The sequence below is a fragment of the Cnephaeus nilssonii genome (genome assembly GCF_951640355.1).
Source record: "Cnephaeus nilssonii genome assembly, chromosome: 8".
In the NCBI taxonomy this organism is placed as follows: domain Eukaryota; kingdom Metazoa; phylum Chordata; class Mammalia; order Chiroptera; family Vespertilionidae; genus Cnephaeus; species Cnephaeus nilssonii.
Genome location: NC_137079.1, coordinates 83,912,484 through 83,933,803, shown reverse-complemented (window position 1 = coordinate 83,933,803; position 21,320 = coordinate 83,912,484). Strand labels below are relative to the sequence as shown.

At 43.7% G+C, this 21,320-nt stretch overlaps 1 protein-coding gene across 2 annotated transcripts in view; it reads left to right on the top strand.

Moving 5' to 3' along the window:
• Window positions 1-21,320, top strand: part of ENOX1 (ecto-NOX disulfide-thiol exchanger 1) — a 587,874-nt gene that overhangs the window by 366,627 nt on the left and 199,927 nt on the right. For both annotated transcript variants that reach the window (XM_079778563.1, XM_079778564.1), the window contains exons 4-5: window positions 5,703-5,846; window positions 8,633-8,770. In XM_079778563.1, the coding sequence (XP_079634689.1) occupies window positions 5,834-5,846; window positions 8,633-8,770 (151 nt within the window). In that variant the 5' untranslated portion in view covers window positions 5,703-5,833. The remainder of the gene's footprint in view (window positions 1-5,702; window positions 5,847-8,632; window positions 8,771-21,320) is intronic.

Here is a 21,320-nt window from a genome sequence, read left to right as displayed (position 1 = left end):
AGTATACAGTTATACACTGCTAATGTTGGGGCTATGTCAGGAGAAATGAGCCATTAGGTGTTTTGTCATTGTTACAAATATTATAGAATGCACGTACACAAACCTAGATGGTGTAGTCTACTACACACCTGGTCATATATGTGCTCCATCATCAACCATTATTTTTTGTAAAGAATTGCATGGCATCCTTGCAATATGTTGTCAATATGGCACGTGACTATATTTAACAGACTTGAAAACTTTATCATGCTTTATGATGTAGTACCTTAGGTAATCTTCATTTTCAACTGCCTTTTCATTATCCTCTTCAAGCTTTCTCCTCCAAAACACCACAACCAATGTAGACTTCATGACATTTTGTGGAAGGGGCAGGGGAAAGATTTATATAGTGTACTTTCTAGGGAACCACCTGAGAATCTTCCTTAGTCATTTCTGTTCTCTGGAGTCCCCTTTTTCCTAGATGGCCACCAAAGATTCCTTCTTTCTTTCCCATCAAAGTATTTATCCTTAGTTCCCTCTTTTACCACATTTTGCAGAGCAATTCCACTCTGCCTCAAAACTTGCAGATTCACTCACCTCTTAGGTTCATAAAACAAAAGACCCAGCACTTAACAGAGCCTATTCTTTTTAGAAGCCTGCTTAGTAATCCCTTACATTAATTACAGCTTGTCTTTGGGATCTTTTAGAGTTTGGAAAGATAACAGTGAGAATTGTATAAAACTGATGAAAGACATTAAGCTTTTCTAGTTATTCCTCAATGGGAGAGTTGGTATGAATAACTTAATTTGCCATTATGAGAAGAAAAAATGTTCCCATTATTAATCATAGACAGTTGATTAAAAATTATGAAGTTAATACATAAGTAATATCCATTTAACAATATTCTATATTGTTTTAAACTATGGAACATTTTCATAAGTTCACCAGAGTAGCCTATTGATTACATGAGCAAAGTGAGGTATTTTCTTAGTGATAGAAGAAGAAAGTAGAACTTTAGGAATATATTTTTCTTTTTATAATACAAATATGATAATGCTAATGAATAATTTTTATAAAATAAGAATGTTTCAGCTGTCAAATGAAAAAAGTTTCTTTGGAATCAACTTTAACAAGACATTAATAAATCTGAACTCCTCTCCACCCCCTTTTATTAGGAATCTATGTTTTGTGGACAGTTACAGATGGGTTTTATTATTGTGTGTGTGTGTGTGTGTGTGTTTCCTTGGGACCTGTAAATGTTGAACAGAGTTGGAAAGTGTTGTGTTATAAAGAGTGGGAGAAACCTGTGCCATTTTTAGGCTAAATAGTATTTTTATAAGCTTAGTAAGTTTCAAAAACTATTTGCCTTATTGATATAGTTCCATGAAATTCTGAGCATAAATATATCTCATTGAACAGTTATAAAGTTGGGCATGAATCTTTGTACTTGAATATACCTTAACAAAAAACAGGTTGAATTTTAGGTGATCCCTAGACAAAGCTTTGGCCTTTGTACATTGTGAAAATCTTACCTCACTAAAAGCCAGTTGCACAATTGGTCATGAGTTTTATGAAAGCTTTTGTAGTTGCGTGGCAGAAAAAAACTTAGGTAGAAAAATTCATACATCTTTTAAATTACATTATATTATTTTATAAAGGAATTGTGGAGAATGAAATATTCTGCTACAATTTAGGTGTGGCACAGAAAACTAGGGCAACACTTACTTTTAGAAATATCAAGTGTTATTCACTGTTTTAGAATTAATTACTTAATTATTCAGCAGAACACAAAGATCCCAGGGTACCTTAATGGGAACACTACACTTCCAAATAAAATAATTATCACCTGCTATATTACAAGTGCTCTATTTGCTATAATTTTTAACTACCCACATCTCTGTGTGTAAATAAATATCATTAATGATATTAATCTTTCTGTTATAGTAGATGGCAAATACAGCAGGACTTGCATCATGTAGTTGATAGGGTAGAAATGGTTCAGAGTGTTTTTTTGTAATTAAGGCTGTAAGACCTGCCTTTCCCTTTTTGGGAAAATTTGCCCTCAACTCAGATCCCATAGTTATATTACCCCATTCCCAATGGTAAACAAAATGTCAACACTGAGACTGCTTATGACTGTGGCTTCTTAGTGCAGTGAGACCACAATGTCTGACCAAAAAATTGGTCATGAATGCATCCTTTGGACTGATGCATCACCAAAAGGGAGAACTGTGGGTGAAAAAACGGGGTTCTATGGGAAGTAACCTCACAGGATGATCTGAGCATTAATTCCTAACTAGGCAGGTCATGGTGGGTAGTCACATCCCAGGCCAACCTGTCCATTGTTCTTGTGCATCTAGGGTAACACACTTTTGAAATACCAGAAGTAATACACCTCAAAGGGGCTATTAACTCTTAAAAGAGCACATGCCCTTGTTAACTATCCTATAATCCCAAACCCTGCCTTCATTTCTCCAATCTTCCTTAATTTCAAGTGCATAAAAGAAGCTACAAAACTGTTATTTTCTGGAGCATTTGAGATCTTGCTCCCCAGCATGTGTCATCAGTTTGGCTCAAATAAACTCATAAAGCTTCTCTAAAAATATTAATTTTTCTATAGTTTATAAATAAGAAAACTAAGGCAGATAAATTGATTTGAATGATAAATTAGGCATTATGACCTTGAATCATTTGAAGAGGCAGGTATTCAATAGGAACAATAGATGTTAGCAGAGAACAAAAATAGCTCTTGTGATTATTCATAAATTACTAGATAGTAATTAATTGAAAATATCACCTTTCTTACAAGCTGAGTAACCAACTCAATTTTATTTTATTTTTAAAGAATTACATGGCATCCTTGATACTATTGGGAATACCTCAGATGTGATAGAACTTACTTTAGAGTCACCATTCTAGGTACATGGTAGCCACATGAGGTTGTGTGTCATTCAGACCATTGGATTGGTCGATTGAAAAGGTCTAATAAAATGAAATCCAAAGCCTCTCATTGGGAATAAATCCAGGTTTACAAACCACATCTTGCCAATGCTTTTTTATGAAACAGTAGCAGTTTGTTAAGATGGGCATGAACAATGTGAAGATGGGTAGAAGCTTTGGGCCTCCAGGACAGTTGATACCCCTTTGTAAGACCATAATCACTAAGGTGAAAACTACTATTGGGGAAGACATTTACAGAGCCAAGGAAAGTGAACACCATCTCTAAAACATTGGATCAAAAAGGCAACGTGAGACAAGGCTGGTCAGGCACAGTCATAAAGCCTACAAAGTAAAGGGATGTTCTCTGATAGAGTGGTCCAGAACTGAGACTCACTGTACAGAAAGAAAAAAAAAAGTGAATATTGCTCATTTGGGGAGAACCTGAGCTACAAGGAAGCCAGTCAACTAAACTTCATTTGGGGAGATAAGTAAGATAAATAGTGACTTTCTGATAATCTGAAAGGACCCCATCCACTACAGGCCCATTTGAGCAGAAGAATGGACACATTCTAGCCTGACTCTACTTTGGTGTTCTGAAATGGTTGGAGGTAAACAGAAAAAAAATTGCTTTGAGGTTTTATCACAGATATATTCCTGGTATGTGGATAGCTAAAGGGCAGACATTTCAGTTAGCTACATATATATGCCACTGAGTTTATTTTACATGGTGAGGATCTCTTGTCTGATGGCACCCATTCTCTGAGATAATTGATGCACAAATATAAGCAAGTTCTGAATTCATTTGGGTAGTAGAGTTTAATCACAAGGTATAAAAAATTTGTCTTGCATACAGTTTGCTCCCAAAGTTGGAATTATTCACTACTGCATGATGAAGCTGTTTCATCTTCCTACAGTCTGTTGGAAAAAAACTTTCCACGATCTCTTAGGCTCCTCTAGTTGAGGGCTAGAGATTTGTGGAGAGCATGGAAACAATGTTCTTATTATCTACATATCCTTGAGATATTGAAAATTGAGCTTCCATTTAAATTAAACATATTCTCAGTTGTCAACAATTTGTTCTTAGACAGTTCCATATTCAAAGGGTTACTGTTTCTTGCATGGAAGAATCAAAGAAATAAAAGAGAGCACCATAAAAGGTCCAAACTTCATACTAGATACACTGACAAACATACCATATAGGGTTTGGCAGGTGATGCGAACTGTGAAAGAATTCACAACTGAGAGAAGAGATAGATGCAGAGAGAGGGAGTTTATTTTACTTTCCCCAAAGGGAAAGGGTCTGTGCACTGCTAATAAATACAGGGGCAAGAATCAAAAGGCAGCTTCCTCCTTTAAAGGGTAACAGCTGCGATTGCTAGGTGACAAGGAAGGGAGGAAGATTTGGGGCTGAGACAGTCCAGCAGATGTCCTAGGGAGGTGTCTTATCAGTATAGTTCCCAAGTCTGTAAAACATGCTTACAGCAAATGTGATGAAGAGTTCAAAAGAGGCTTGTTTGAAGGAGAGAGAGGAAGGAAACTTTCAACTAACTAGAGACTCCCTGGTGCAAATTATCCCTGAGTTGTAAAAGCAGTGGGGAGGAGAGGTATGCAAGAATGTAGCCTTGAGAGTAACTTATCTTGTCTTGCAGTTTGAACAGAGGGGCTGTTTGAATCAGAGGAGCTAACAATCTTGGGGTTTAATTACCAAGTGCTTCTCATAAATTGTGGAAGGCCACAGCAAGGAAAAAGAAGGGCCCTTTTCCTGTCCTTACATTAAAGGCCTTTCTCATAACATATAATGCTAGAATATCCATTAACAGAAACATGGTTTTAAAAATTTTCTAAATCTATACCTAAATAAAAATAATTATTTAAATTCAATTGTTAGATTAAATCTACTTAAAAGTCAAACTTCTCACATCACTCTTCTAAGTGCAGCATGTTTTACCATCCAGTTTTGGAATGGTGCAAGTGCACTTAAAATACATATGTATGAATGTTATGTTTTTGCATTTTTAAGGATGGAGAGGAGGCATAGAATTTTATAAAGAGTGTGATACAGACAGGCCCTTTGCAACTTTATTTAATGTTTTATTGTTATTTGTTCTTATTAGAAATGTGCTTTGAAAAATCTAATTTTATATTTATTAAAATGAGATTTTGTTATATGTAAATTGTGACCAGTTAAATTTATCTTTCCATAGAGCTAAAAAGACAAATGCTTTTCCTTTGCTGCTTCAACATGCTCTAGATCTTCTTTTATGAGCTGCATGCCATTATTCCCTTAGGCCTTCCCTGACTATTGTAGTTTGGGTGCACTCCTTTACCAGTCTCATGGTGAATAGATGCTTTTTTTCTCCCTCTTCCATACTTTTTCTTCCTCTTCGAATACATTTCACAGATGACCGTCTTCCAAAATAACAACATCAGTTAATTTTTTAACTTAAAAAATCATACTTAGCCCTGAGTCTGCCCTCTCCATTGATGTGTAGTGTGTGGAAGAGGCTGTGTAGGGACTGATAAGCCCCATTTGTGAAGTCTCTTCAGTAGGCGGCCAGGCACTCACTGCAAATGGGCTGTTTATTCAGCCAGCACTGGCCCTAGCTGGGTTGAGAGTTGACCCACCTTCTCAGAGGGCTCTGAAACCAAGCCAGGAGACAGCTCTACTTCCATGCCTGTGATTGGATGTTGCTGTTTGTTGTTTGTTTTTGAATAGACAGTTTTTCTTTAGAAGGCTCCCTCCGTTTACTATTATGATTTTTACTCCTTTTCCCTTTTTGCAGAATCTGATGATCTCCGTGGGGACCCTGCACTCAGCCTTCAAAGTGCTCCTGCCCCCCAGGATGCTCGTAATTCAGTAGTAGATGCTGGTGGCCTTGAAAGCATCACCCAGTGTCCCAAACAGCTTCCTCAGATGATGGCTGCAGGTAAATGTTGGTGGCTAGCCCAAGACACGAGGCATTTCGAGTTCTTAGTGGAAAAGCTTGCCCAGGCATGAAAATATGCATGGAACCCAGAACCTGGGATCCTTAAAGAAATCAGGCTGTGGAACAAGTGAACATCAAAGAACATTAAGTCAAATTTGACATATTTTGTGGTGTGTATGTGTTGTTATTGTTTTAGCTCTGTGCTATTTGTAGTACCATTTATTTGTTTATTTGGTTTTAGTGAAAGTGTGCTTATCTTACCTTATAATAGAGAAACATGCAAATTGACCGCACCTCCGCTATGCCCATGATTGGGCCAGCGGAGGCTGAGGGTGGGACTCCGGGTGGCCTGTCGACCGTTGATAAAATCAAGATGGCGGTGCCCAGTGGCCGCGCCCGAGCCGCTGCTCCCCTGGGGTGCCTGGGGTGATCGGCACCCCGGGGGGCGTGGCCGCGCCCGTGACCGCTCCTTGGGGGTGCCTGGGGTGATAGGCACCCCTGGGGGGCGTGACCACGCCCGTGCAGCTGCTCCCCGGGGGTGCCTGGGGTGATCGGCACCCCGGGGGGGCGTGGCTGCGCCCCTGATGCCGCTCCCCGGGGGTGCCTGGGGCGATCGGCACCCCGGGGGGGCGTGGCCACGCCCGTGCTGCCGCTCCCCGGGGGTGCCTGGGGTGATCGGCACCCGGGGGGGGCGTGGCCGCGCCCGTGCCCGCTCCCCGGGGGTGCCTGGGGTGATCGGCACCCCGGGGGGGCGTGGCCGCGCCCCTGCTGCCGCTCCCCGGGGGTGCCTGGGGCGATCGGCACCCCGGGGGGGCGTGGCCGCGCCCATGCCCGCTCCCTGGGGGTGCCTGGGGTGATCGTCACCCCGGGGGGCGTGGCCGCGCCCCTGCTGCCGCTTCCCGGGGGTGCCTGGGCGATCGGCACCCCGTGGGGGGCGTGTTCGCACCCGTGCCGCTGCTCCCCAGGGGTGCCTGGGGCGATCGGCACCCCGGGGGGCGTGGCCGCGCCCGTGCCGCTGCTCCCCGGGGGTGCCTGGGGCGATCGGCACCCCGGGGGGCGTGGCCGCGCCCCTGCTGCCGCTCCCCGGGGGTGCCTGGGCGATCGGCACCCCGGGGGGGCGTGGCCGCGCCCGTGCCGCTGCTCCCCAGGGGTGCCTGGGGCCATCGGCACCCTGGGGGGGGCGTGGCCGCGCCCGTGCCCGCTCCCTGGGGGTGCCTGGGGTGATCGGCACCCCGGGGGGCGTGGCCGCGCCCCTGCTGCCGCTTCCCGGGGGTGCCTGGGCGATCGGCACCCCGTGGGGGGCGTGTTCGCGCCCGTACCGCTGCTCCCCAGGGGTGCCTGGGGCGATCGGCACCCCGGGGGGCGTGGCCGCGCCCGTGCCGCTGCTCCCCGGGGGTGCCTGGGGCGATCGGCACCCCGGGGGGCGTGGCCGCGCCCCTGCTGCCGCTCCCCGGGGGTGCCTGGGCGATCGGCACCCCGGGGGGGCGTGGCCGCGCCCGTGCCGCTGCTCCCCAGGGGTGCCTGGGGCCATCGGCACCCTGGGGGGGCGTGGCCGCGCCCGTGCCCGCTCCCTGGGGGTGCCTGGGGTGATCGGCACCCCGGAGGGCGTGGCCGCGCCCATGCTGCCGCTCCCCGGGGGTGCCTGGGGCAATCGGCACCCTGGGGGGTGTGGCATGGGGGCGTGGCCGCTCCCCAGGGGTGCCTGGGGCGATGGGCACCCCCGGGGGGCGTGGCATAGGGGCGTGGCCGCTCCCCAGGGGTGCCTGGGGCGATCGGCACCCCGGGGGGGCGTGGCCACGCCCCTGCCATTGCTCCCCGGGGGTGCCTGGGGCGATCGGCACCCCCTGGGGGCATGGCAAGGGGGCATGGCCGCTCCCCGGGGGTGCCTGGGGCGATCGGCACCCCGGGGGGCGTGGCCACGCCCCTGCCATTGCTCCCCGGGGTTGCCTGGGGAGATCGGCACCCCGGGGGGGCGTGGCCGCGCCCGTGCCGCCGCTCCCCGGGGGTGCCTGGGGCGATCGGCACCCCAGGGGGCGTGGCATGGGGGCGTGGCCGCTCCCTGGGGGTGCCTGGGGCGATCCGTGTGAGAGGGATGTCCAACTGCAGGTTTAGGCCCGATTCCACAGGGATCGGGCCTAAACCTGCAGTTGGACATCCCCCGAGGGGTCCCATATTAGAGAGGGTGCAAGCTGGGCTGAGGGACACCCTCCCCAGTGCACGAATTTCGTGCACCGGGCCTCTAGTAAGAAATATTTTGGAGAAGTCACATTTTCTTAATGTAAAGAGTTTATGAAGGAGGAAATCTGTTACAAGGTAACAATAAGTTCAGTCAGGACCATTTTCCTGACTTACAGCTATTCTAGAGATTCTATTAGTTAAAAGGTGTGCCTACTCCAGCATTTATGTATCCTCCATCTACCAAACCAATTGACTTGTGTTACCACGAGAGTATTCCTGCCTTATCTGGTAACGTTGGTTGGAACTTAACTGATGTTGTTTCACTAGGAGAAGAAAGCGATTCTTCAAGTTTTTCCAGAAGTACTTTCTTAATGGCATTCTGTGTATAATATAAACTACATGTCATTAAGTTTCCTCCCAGAATGTGTTCGAAAACTCTTTATATTTATGTCTGAAGGAAACATTGCTGTAGATTATGTGCTTTGTTTTTTGTGTGTGTGGTTTGGGAAAATGCTACATGAAGCCTCATATCTCTAGAAACGCGGTTTCCTTTAAAACAAATACCCTTGGCTATTGACTCTCAGTCATTGTTTATTTTTTTCCTGCAGCCGCGGATGGTTTGGGGAGTATAGCGATAGACACAACCCAGCTCAACATGTCCGTGACAGATCCCACAGCCTGGGCCACCGCCATGAATAATTTGGGCATGGTTCCCGTGGGGTTGCCTGGACAGCAGCTTGTGTCTGGTAAGCTCTCTCCTGGGTTTGAAGCAGCAGTGCCAAAGGGTGGAGGTGACAGGTGCCCAGTAATCTCTCCGCACGCAAGTGTTGAGCATGGCCAGTGATTTATGACTGGGGCATGTTTGGCAGGTTGTGCTTGAGATTCTTTTCCTCATCACCTTGCTCTTTCGCCTAATAGCCGTTCTCAGAAAAAAAGGCCGTATGCGGCATCTATCATCTGCAGCATTGCAACACCAACCTCATATTTTTTAAAATTGGTAAACAGAGGGCTAATACTTGCTTTCCAATTTGCAAAACTCTTTCACATGCCTTATGCCACGTGACTCCACAGTCTTCTCTTTGACACAGATGGATACTTATTGTTGTTGCTCTTGGTAATGTTCTCATTTGAAAAACAGGGAAGCAGAGGCCCAGAGTTCAGGTTACTTTTCCAGCATTGAAGTGGCAGAGCTAGAAATCCATTCAGTTCCACCTTTTCTTTCCACCACACTTTGGAATCAAAATAGAACGCATTCAATAGGGGAAATGTTTAGAAATGTCACAAAGCAGGAAGTCATCATTTACTTTGATACATGTTTGTTGAGATTTTCCATGTGCCCTCTAACAAGAGCATTGAGAAATAAAAGATATATAAGTGTCCTTGAGGAGCATGTCTCCCTAAATTGAAAAACACAGCAACAACAACAAAACCCAGCATAGTAGAATTAGTTGTTAAGTAGTGGTTCATGCTAGGAATGTAGTCATTTCCAGAAAGATCTATTACTGAGGCTCTGAGGAAGATGTTATCAGGAAGATGGGAGTTGATCTGTCTGGAAAGATACATAGGATTTGTATGTATTCACTCCTTCATTCATTCATTCAACACATATTTATTGAGACACTATCCTGGTGCAGGGACTCGAGCAGTACACAAAACAAGCATGGTCCTTGCCCTTCCAGAATGTGCAATAGAGAGGTGACAGTCAATTATAACACTACGTTCCATGCCTACAGGCCTATGTAGCTTGTGCTGAATTGACTAAGCATTTAGTTTCTTTCTTTTTTTTTTTTCGGCGGGTGTGGGGTCAATATTGGCCATGGATGTGAAAGTCTAAACTAGCTATAGTAAATTATACATACTTTTATGCATATGTGTACATACATGCATACACATATGTACACACACATATATGTATACATATACACATATATAAAAATATATAAAATTCTTAAATATAACAAGAATGAACACAAGAGAGGATGGGAGATGGGGAAAGTGAGAGACAGCAAAAGGAAAGTCAAACATTGAGTTATAAAACATTATACTTAAGATATTTATATAATTCTCCAAAATGTTATAAATGTCATACAATTGAAGATTAGTCTGCTATGGGATGTGTGTATATGCACATGAATGACATTTCCGATGCTTTAAATGTGTGTTTATTCAGACTCCTTTTTCCCAAAGCTAATCTAGACAGATACTTGCTTCTAACAACTTGAGAATAAAGATTTGTATTTTTCTACCTACATTTTCCCTCATTTTCTATCCACATAATTGAAATATTCATGTAACAGAAATTACTTTACTTTTGTCTCCACCTCCCACTTCTCTCAGAAAATGTTGGGTGGCTTCCAGAGTGAGCCACACCTCAACAATTCATTATTTTTTCTTATTATTTTGAGTCTTCTGACATTTTAACCATGACCAATTTATGATTTTCTCAGCAACTTACCATGTAAAGAATTATAGCCCTACTCATTATAGAAGATTTACCATATCTGTCCTGAATTACATTCTGTATCTCCTTATTAGCCAAACTGCCTTTCATGGTCTTCCTAAGAATCCTTTATCTTCCAACTTCGCTTTGTTCTCGGGGCTGGCTGCCAGCAGCGGGGTATGCAGAATCTCAGGGTCAGGCTCTGTTTTATTAGATTAGTGTTCATGTATTTTCTTACAGGCTTTTTTTTTTCTGTACAAATATTTTAATCATATTAGATATAAGATTTTCTATATGCATTTTAACACCTTATTCTAAATTATTTTACAGTTTATATTTAAAAATTATAAAACTCCATTGAATAAATATTTCCTACTTTATTTAATTATTCTAATTTTACATTTAAGCTGATTCGATTTTTTCCTTCTGACTAGCCAAATTTCTTTGGAGACCGTAATTTCTTCAAGCCTATAAAAGCATTTCATCTTTTCTTCACAATGATGATTGTATCTCTTTCATGGGACTATTGTGAGATTTAAATATGGTAAATTGCATAAAATATAGCTGTTTGTTTTTTTCCAGCATAGTCAGAGAGCCACGGAGTGTTGCTTCTCTCTCAGTTTCATACCACCACCTCTGGAATTCTTCAGTGTGGCTGTAGAATGTTAGAGGCCGTCTTTAGTGTCTCAGAAGGGATTTTAAGATTATTTAGTGTAACCTTCCTTCCAAGAAATCGCCTCTAAAATATCTCTGACAGGATTATGGAGAGGCTGGAATTTATGAACACTTGGCTTTCTCCCAAAGTTTCTGATATTTCTAAATGACCAACTACTCTTCCCATATTAGTTAAAATTAAACTGACACTAAAACCATTCCTTACTACTTCTTCTGTTTAATAAAATTATTAGCAAAGCAAGGTGTATAGTTTCATATTCTCTGATTTTAGCAAAGTGATTTTTCAGGACATCAGATCACTTATTACAGGCCTTTCTGAGCTGTAATTGTAAGTTCCCACAATTCCACCTCTTCCATTTTCCTCCCACTTCATCATCCAGATGTTCCCCTCTACAATACCATTTCCACTTTCAGGAACTTCCTTTTTACTTTCTTTAATATGAAGTGCGACTTGGGATCATTATATTGAGTTTGTTTATTTTATCCAAAATATATCATTATATTAAATCCTGTACTCCAAAGTCTTGGTTTATCTATAATATTTACCTCCAATGTTACTGTTTTCTGTTTATTTTATTCCCCATACTTTTAGTTTTGTAGAATTATTTTTATTGTTGTTGATTTGTTCTTATTACTTTGTGCATTGGCATTATCAATTTATAGTTGTTGGCATCAATTCAACATCAATAGGCTTCCCCAATTTGAGGTTCAGTGGAGAAGGAAACTTTACTCAGTGCAAACAGCTCAATTGTAATTCAGAACAGCTGTGAAAACAGCTTGGCTGTTAGGAGGCCCTGGGACCAGGCCCCTCTCCAGCTAGATAGCTCTGCTCCACTCCCTCTGTTCTGTACAGGTCTGCTCTGCCCTATGCTGGTTTGCTCTGCTCTGCTGTGTGAGACATCTTTGGCGGTTCAGCTCCAGCCAGGGAAACACAGTCTTTAGTCTTGGGTGGAAAGGGAAAGCAGAGGGGAGCTGACTTATATAGATAAACGGTTCTGCCCCTGGTTGCTGATTGGTTTGTCCTCATGCAAATGAGGACTCCAAATCCTTGAAGTTTGATTGGTACAAAAGGCACTCTCCTGATTGGTCAGAATAGAAATGCTCTGAGTGGTCAGTGTAGCTCTGATTGGAGGGAGAACACCTCAGTTCTATTGAATGAAATAGGATTCCATAACTCCTTTATAAGGGCTAGATCAGCTGGCAGAAACAGTGCAGGCAGGCAGTTCAGTGCAGGCTTCTCACTGAAGTGCAATTTGCACGAGAAGCCCCTGTTAGAAATGGCTTCTGGATTCTGTTTTTTAAATTTTAGCTAGTTAGCCACCAGGAGCTCTTCTTAGCAGGTATCTTCTTTCTCGGGGTCCAGAGTGTAGATCCAGGTTTTCTAAACTGCTCTGTGGGAACATCAGTGTCCCACAGTTGTTGTTAGGTAGGGCAGATGTCATATAAGCATGTACATGGTCTAACAACTGTGGTAAACTTTGTGTTTTACTCAAGCAATTTGCTTTCTTTGTGTGTTTCCTCAGAGCCTTTACTACACTAATGTGCAAAGTGTAGTTTCTGAAGTCATATCTAGTATGTAGGATTCCCCAAAAGTCAGCCTTTTAAAAAAATCTGTGAGCATCTCAGGAGACACTAGAATATAGCCATGTACCAAATTTTCCCACCTACCGTGGAGATGCTTTCCCAGTATTATCTATCTTTCTCTGCCATATTGTGATATCTTCCTTGTGATCTGGCTTACAATTTTGTTTGTTTGTGTTTTCACTGAACAGTGTCACTCCATAATCTCACATTTCAAAATAACCCCCTTGTGGTCAGGGGTTGCCTGAGCCCTCCCAGTTTTCTGTGACCTGCAGTCTTGCTTTCCAGGAGCCCCCACCTCTGGGGTCATAAGCTGACATCCAGAATATTACATCCTGAGTTTTGAAACCATCTGTGGGACCAGCTGCTCCCTTCCTATATACCCTGGCTTCTTTTCCAAAGTTATAATCATCAACTGGAAGAGTTGAAAAGCAGCTAAGTCTCCAGGTTTTAAGTTTCTTGTCCAGGCATGCATGGGAACTGTAATGCTTTCTGGATATTACCCTGGCCATGAGATTATACCTTGCTCGTCTCTAAACTTTTTGAAATTTTTTTTCTAATGTCAGCCAATTCCCCCTTAGTTGTTATTGAGTTTAAGTTGACATATCTTTTTACCCCAGGTTTCTTAGCATGCCATTTGTTATATTTCAAATACATGTTCTGAACAAGCATCACGGCTCCCTATTAGCTATGAAGGGTTATATACAAAACAGTGCCACATGCCTTATCAGGGACTAGCATGGAGCCAAGAAAAGAATATCTTGTAGATGTGAACACCCTGAATTGTCCTTTGGCTCATACCTTGCTGTTTCTTCTTCAGAAGCCCTGAGTTTACTATCACTGCCTCTGGGCCCTGCCACTCTGAAGAGAGCTTTGTAACTCATGGGGGGAGGAGAGGGCTAAGATAGGTTACAGTCCCCTCTTTACCCTCTCCCATTCACTGATGCATCCACCCATTTTTATTCCTCCCTGCTTCCTTGAATATTTTTTCTAGTTTCCTTCTTGGGTTGTTTAATCCTCCCAGGAGCACCTTGATCCTCTTTAATATGCCAGATTTGAAGAGGCATTTGTTAAATTCTGTCATCTCCTAAAGCATCACTCTTTTAACTGGGATTTATTGAGCCAGACGTTGTGCTGAATACAGGAATATGAGACATACACCTTACTTTCATGTTTTAGAGTCTACTGGGAGACATAGAAAAGGGTAAATAAACAAAATACAAATCAACATGATAAGTGGTTCTGCCACTAACAGATAAAGGTGCTATAGGATGTCACTGGAGAGTGTTAAGCAGGGGAGTAGTATGATTAGAGGTGTATTTTTACAAAGCACTTTTGTAAGTCCTGCAGATAACTAATGGGAGTGTGGAAAGGTTGGTGGCAAGGAGATGGGATGGGGCTGTAGCAGTTACTCAGACAAGAGATAATAATGGCAGTAATGGCAATAATGATCATGCCAATGGAGATGGAGAGAAGTGAAGGGACCCATGAGACACAGAATTATAGAAACAGCAGGAATTAATGAGCGAGTCCACACAGAATGTAAAGAGAATGGAGAACCTACAATGACTCCTGGGTTTCCAGTTTTAGAAATTGTGTAAGTGGTGGGGTCTTTTACTGAGATGGGAAAGGCTAGAAGAAAAAAGAGGTTTGGGGAAGGTGGTTTCTTTTTGGATGTGTTGAATTTGAATAGCCAGTTGAAAGAAAACATGTGGTAGGCAGTCACATTTGGGTTCTAGGGCTCACAAAAAAAGGGTCGATGGAGACTTTAACAGCCTCAGCATGCGGTAGTCACTGACACTCTGTGTACCTTTCTCCCCTGGCAACACTTTTTCTGTGAAATTAGAAATAGACCCCTAGCTGTTCACTCAAGTGTCAGCCCAACCTCCAGTTGTGTCTCCACATATTCTTTTTCCCTCTATATCCTCTCTTTTATCCCACTAGATTCCTGTCCATTGCCGGGCTGCAAGGTCTGAACTGAGAAAAAAAAGTCCTAGATAAAACAAATATAATCTAGGATTCTACACTGAAACCATTTCATCAGCTCGCAGACATTTAGATGGACTGTCTGTTGATAAAGCATCCCACATACTTGTTTTTAAAATGAAAATGATACTTGAGCCAGCAAACTTCCTTTCTTCAGTCCCCTCAGGTATTAATGGTGACATGCTCTGACACTGGAGTGATTCAGGGGATGCAGATAGCCTGGTTTATAGCTGTTGAGCTCTCTATAAGATAATGCTCAGCGTCCTCTTTTGTTTTTATTTTCCATTTGTTGAAAGATTTCTCATTATCAAGTGTCAGAAAACAAATAGGCTGTTGACTTATGTTTCACAATTTATGTACCTGATTTCCTATATTCTTGACAATTCCGTTACACTTTCCAGAGTTATTTACCCTTGCCTTCCCAGGACATTAGGGCAAGTACATTGGTATATTTATTCATTCACCAAAGTGTTACTGGAGGTTCAAAATATACAGTGTATTTTACAAGGCACTAGAGAAATAGCAATTTACACAACAGACAGGTGATACTCCTGTGGAGAATACATATTTCTAAAGAAGCAGATGTTATTCAAATAACTGTGCAAATGATTATTTAATTATAATTGTGGGATATTACAAAAGAGGCATGGGGAAGCCTAACTTAGCTGGGAGGTGCTGAAGGGGGCTCAGAAAAGGCTCCTTTGGCCCGGCTGGCGTGGCTCAGTGGTTGAGCATTGACCTATGAATCGGAGGTCATGGTTTGATTCCCAGTCAGGGAACATGCCCGGGTTGTGGGCTCGATCGCCAATAAGGGGCATGCAGGAGGCAGCCGATCAATGATATCAATGATTCTCTCTCATCATTGATGTTTCTACTCTCCCTTCCTCTAAAAAAAAAAAAAAAAAAAAAGGCTTCTCTGAAGAGGCTAAGACCCGAAAGATAAATTAGATAAATGACAGTTATCCAGGTAGCAGGAGGGAAGAGCAGGAAGAAAAGGGTAATTTGGGAAGATAATTCTAAAAGCAGAAATGCTCTGCACAAAGGCCTGACATGATAGAATCTGGGCAAGAGGGCCTGGGTGGAGTGGGGTTAGTAGATTGGCTGGGGCCAGATCATGCCTGCCAAAGTAAAGAGGACAGACATTATTTGTGTGCGAATTTTGGAAAGATTTTAAGTGGAGAAGTAAGCTCTAACTGACTTAATTTTGTTTTAATTACCTGAGTTGTTTTATAAGGGCTGTATTGAAGAACGGCAAGAAAGGAATCTGGGGGTCCATCTAGAGGGCTGATGGAAGTCTAGAAAGAGATTATGGAGTAGAGGGCCTAGCTATGTCCACATGGGGCTGGAACATGGAGCACCTACTATGTGTCAGGCATTGCCAAGATTATGGGGACACAAACATCCTGGAGTGCCATTCTAGTGCTGCGTTTACAATGTGTATGTCTACAGTGTTTCTAGAGATAAGAGAATTTGGAGAAAATTGTTTCCAAAAAATATGTGCTGCGGCCTGTACTGTGGACCACACAAGGTAATTGACACCACTTAAAACAAATCAAGGCTCCGCAAGTAACTTTTCATAGGTGACCACAGCCTATATATCCTTGTTGGCTAGAGAGGTTATATAATGAAAGTCCTTTTCAAATGCTTATATAATATAATATAGTCATCTGAAATATAGTTATTTTTTCTTCCATGGAATGTAGGATGTAAATTTCACTTCTCTGAGTTTGTCTGTAAAGAGGGAGATAATATCAATGTCAGAGAATTATTGAAGCTTTCAGAATGGGTCACATAAAGTGTGGGACATACTGTAGGAACCCATGCATTTTTGTTTTCTTTGCTATCCCTGAAGAGTTTAAGAAGGAGTAGGGAAGGGGAGAACGGGGACTTTGGATGACTCCCTATTTTAAAGGAAGACTTGGCTCCTGTGAAAAACGATTCCTTTGTCCGGACTTTTTCCCTGTTCTAGGAGCAGTGCCAGCCCTTCCCTTCCAGAAGCCGCCGGAGGCGTCCACTGCACCCAGGGCCTGCCCGTCAGCTGTAGCTCTGCGACGGCATTACTCCAAGTGTTTTCCATAAGTCACCGGTCACCTGGTCCTGGGCTGTAGATTTCAGGGCCTATTTCAGACCTTCAAAACCACAAGGTCCTGGAGACTACAACTAAAGCTTAAGACAGCAGCTCCCTAGAGCTGATTTTTTTAAAATTTCTTTATTGATTAAGGTGTTACATATGTGTCCTTATCCCCCCATTACCCCCCACCCCCCTCACTCATGCCCTCACCCCCCTGTTGTCTGTGTCCATTGGTTAGGCCTATATGCATGCATACAAGTCCTTTGGTTGATTTCTCCTTACCCCCACCCTCCCCTACCTTCCCTCTGAGGTTTGACGGTCCTAAAGCTGATTTAAGTGATGCCAGTTACCTCCCTCAGAGGCCGAGCTGGTGAGAAGTAACAACAACAACAAAAATAGCCCATTTGGCTTGGGAATGGGCCCGGAAGCTTGCCTCGTGCTACATTTCTGTCGTCTTAACTACAATGCAGTTTTACAACTGAAAATGTTTTGTAAAAGTAGCTGAGCCTAAAGCAAAAAGTACCTAAAGGGTAACTGCAGATGCAAATGCAAAAATCATATATTAAGTATCTACCATGCTCAAGCAATCGGTAAAATCTCATTTAACCAGGTTTTATCTTGGAAAAGGATGTCCTGGACATCAAGACACACAACCTTGGACTGTAATAAACTATATTTTCCTCCTCATCAGGGACATTTGCTTGCTGCCATAGAAGAAACATTTTGACCTTGAAGCATTACTTCTGAAAGTTTATGCTTGTGGGGCAAAGGGACACTTTATCCTTAAGGGGAAGGCGAGATACTGTAGACTTCACATTCATAAATCTTTCAGACCATAAGGGCATCTTTAAAGAAATATTCCTCACTTCACGGGATGGGACTCTTGTGGCCTCCATCAGTTAATGCTTCCTAGTCATGTATTCCATCTCAGCAGGAAAACTAGGCCTCAACGCCCTAACTTGAGGTGACTAAAGTCTCCACAGGGGATCTTCTCACAGAATGAATCATTGCTGATGAGGTTCTAACCAGAGACATTTGCATGAGCTGTGAAATCACTCAAAAATGTTCATTTTGTATTTTCAAAACTTAGTGGCCTCTCTCTTGGAAACCATGTATTTGAGAACATCTTTTGAATTTGTTCATCCCCAGCTGTGAGAAAATACTGCCTAGTCATGGGTAGGAAAAAAGCAATTTAGAAAAATAATAGAGGAAGACGATGATTTCATCCTTGTCTGGATTTCTGTGTCATCTTGCTGGGCTGGGCCAGGAGAGGGGCAGGCCAGAGTCTCTGTAGGAGCGAGGGGAGGAGCCCAGTGTGTGCAGCAGGCCCTGACTGACCAGCAAAGACTGAGAAGGGCACGGAGGTCAGGAAAAAGCCAGTCAGTAACATACGAGGAAGCAGAGTGCCAGAGACAAGAAACATGGTTATTCCTTCTCTGCTCTGTCACATGGTGGCTAAGGAACCAGGGGCTACTCACACAGATTTCAAGGGCTTTGCTACACCTACCTGCCAGATGAGGGTGTCAGGTTCCCTTAAAACACTGAAATTCTGTGATTTAGGAAAATCATAAAAATCAAATTATAGGACATTACTACGCACAATGCTAGAGTGGCCAACACCCAGCTAATGCCTTAAGTAAAGCAAGAGAGGAACTTTTAGCAGGAACCACCAGAAGAGTATCTCTATAATTAAGGTAATCTTTTTGGTGGCGGTTGTGTTTTTGTTTGTTTGTGTATTTGTTCTAATAGATCCAGAGAGCACCTGCAGAGTTAATCACACAGGTAGCCATGTGAGTGACGTGGGAGAATCGTGGTGAGGAACTTCAATCTTTCTGGTCATAGAAGAATCAAGTTACAGGAGAAGGAAGGACATATCCCTGCTCATTCCAAGGCCTTTGACCCAGCAGCGGTTATTCCTGCTGAGTAACCAATAGTTAAGGGCAAATATAAAATGAGCAGCAGTGTAGATGCTAGAAACTGGAGGGTCTCAGTTCATGCACTCTTAGGAAGGGTGTGAGCAGAGCGTTTTGTATTTCAGTTTTTCCCATCGTTGTAAAATGCAGTACAAACCACCTAAAACTCTAAATATGTAGCCTTGCTTGTTTTTATTTGTAATTGCCTTCATCGTGGCTATATCTGGTTTTTGAATTTAGAGTCCCTTAAAGAAAATTAGGAACTCTGTAAAAATATGAGTAAGAAGGAACCAGAGATGTACATTTCCTCATACCTCCTTTGCAAAGCTCTTGCTGTTCTCAAGCCCATGCTAGAAATGCAGGAAAGAGCCGCAGCATCTGTGCCACACCTGGACAGTCTGTGTGCCTGGCTCCTTCCCTGAATGCCTGAACTCAGTGGTCTGTTTTAAATGGCCTCCTGCTGGGCCCCGTGTTTAGCAGGGAAAGTAAATAAGGCCGTGCTTGTTCCCATTGTTAATGAGAATCTGAAAACGAGACTTGGGGCAAAAAAAATAACTGAAGTATGGATGATTAGGATTTATTGTAATGTGGTATCCATTGATATTACCAATTCCTTAGAAATAATAAGACTTGGGAGTTAGAGAGGACTTTAGATAGTAATTTCTCATAGGTATCTAGTGTTTAATTTTTCTAAGCAATTTCAGATACAGTATTTCATTTAAAACTTGGTGACATCCTCCCCGGTGGCAAATGTGTCTTATACTATCCCCATGCTCCTGGCAGAAGTTGCTTACCTTTCCTACTGAAGTCAGCAGCTGGTTGCTCAAAGAACATGTACTTTACTAGTTCCCAGATACTTATACTTCTAGCCAAATGCATGTCAAGGGAACTACTGCTGTGTCTTAGCTAAAAATTAACTTATTTCCATCAGCAATTCAAAAGCACACAATGCCTCATATTATATTTCTTAATCCTTGTGATCCACCTTTATATATGAACTAGTGGCCCAGTGCACAAAATTCGTGCATGCACATTAAAAGGGGATTAATTAGAGGAAATAATTTAATATTGCTATTTGCCCTTTCTCTATAATAGAAGTGTCAGAGATGAAAGAAAATTAGTAAAATGTATATACAAACTTTCCTCCTGTCAGAGTCTGGGGTGCACCACAGGACCCAGAGTCAAGTCCCTGCCCACCCACATGCACCTCAAAATCGTGTGAGACCCAGACCTGGCTGGCCCCCCATTGGGATAGATCCAGACCCGGCCAATCCCACCCTTGTCAAGCCCCGATGGGCAGGGGGCATAGCCTCAGGTCCCCTGGCCCAGCGCCAGGACAGAGGGCGTGCTCTGAGGTCCCCCAACCCAGACCGGGGTGGGCGGCATGCCTTGAAGTCCCCCGTCAAGCTCCACCAGTTGGGGGGGGGGGCACAGCCTCAAGTCCCCCAGCCCAGCACCGGGAGGGGGGTACAGCCTCAGGTCCCCGATCAAACCCCACCTGCAGGGGGGCGCAGCCTCAGGTCCCCTGTCAAGGCCCACTGGGAGGGGTGTGTGGCCTGAGTTCCCCAACCCAGCACTGGGGGTGCACCTTGAGGTCCCCTGTCAAGCCCCGCTGGGTGGGGAGCATGGTCTGAGGTCCCCTGTCAAGCACAACCAGGCAGGGGGGCACAGCCTCAGGTCCCCTGGCCCGGTGCTGGGGTGGGAGCACGGCCTGAGGTCCCCCATCAAGCCCTGCTGGGTGGAGGGTGTGGTCTGAGGTGCCCTGGCCTCCTGTCAAGCCCCACCTGGTGGGGGGCACAGCCTGAGGTCCCCTGACCTGATGCTGGGGCGGGGGGAGCAGCTTCAGGTACCTAGCTCAGCACCAGAACAGGAAGCACACCTTGAGGTCCCTGTCAAGCCCCGCCGGGCAGGGGGCATGGCCTGAGGTCCCCTGTCAAGCCCCATGGGGGCGGGGGAGGGCATAGCCTCAGGTCCCTGCTGATTGCTCGTTAAGGCTCCTTATGGGAACTTGGCCTCAGCTGTGGGTGCAGCCATCTTTGTGATGGAGTGATGGTCAATTTGCATATTCCTTCTTTATTATATAGGATTAGTTATAGTGACTAATTCAAAATATCAGAAATACCTGCAGAGCTGTGCCTGGTTTGCCTCAAACTCTTTGTTACCAACTTATAATGGTCATGATAGGGGACCATCCATTCTAGCAACCTCACAGTAGTATTTTTTGGTCTGAGGACAGAAAAAAGGACACAGAAAAGGGATTTCTTTAAAATACTTCTTAGTAGAAGTATTTTACACTTTGAGTGAAAAAACAAATTTGTAAAGAAATTACAGCTTTTAAGGAAAAACATATTTTTAAGGTGTATAGATAAAGCAAGCCGAAATATACAGAAAATATTGAAACTAAAATTTTATTCTGAAGAAAAACAAATGGATTTTTAAATTAATATTATACCTCCCCCATACACACTTTTAGGGACGCCATAATATTTCTAATGTCTTAGTTTGACAATATCCATCTTTCCTTCCTTTCATCCTCCCTTTCTCCCTTTCCTACATCCCTCCCTCTCATACTACCTCCCTTCCTTTCTTCCTCCCATATTTGTTGACTAGCTTTCATTGTGAAGAACTAA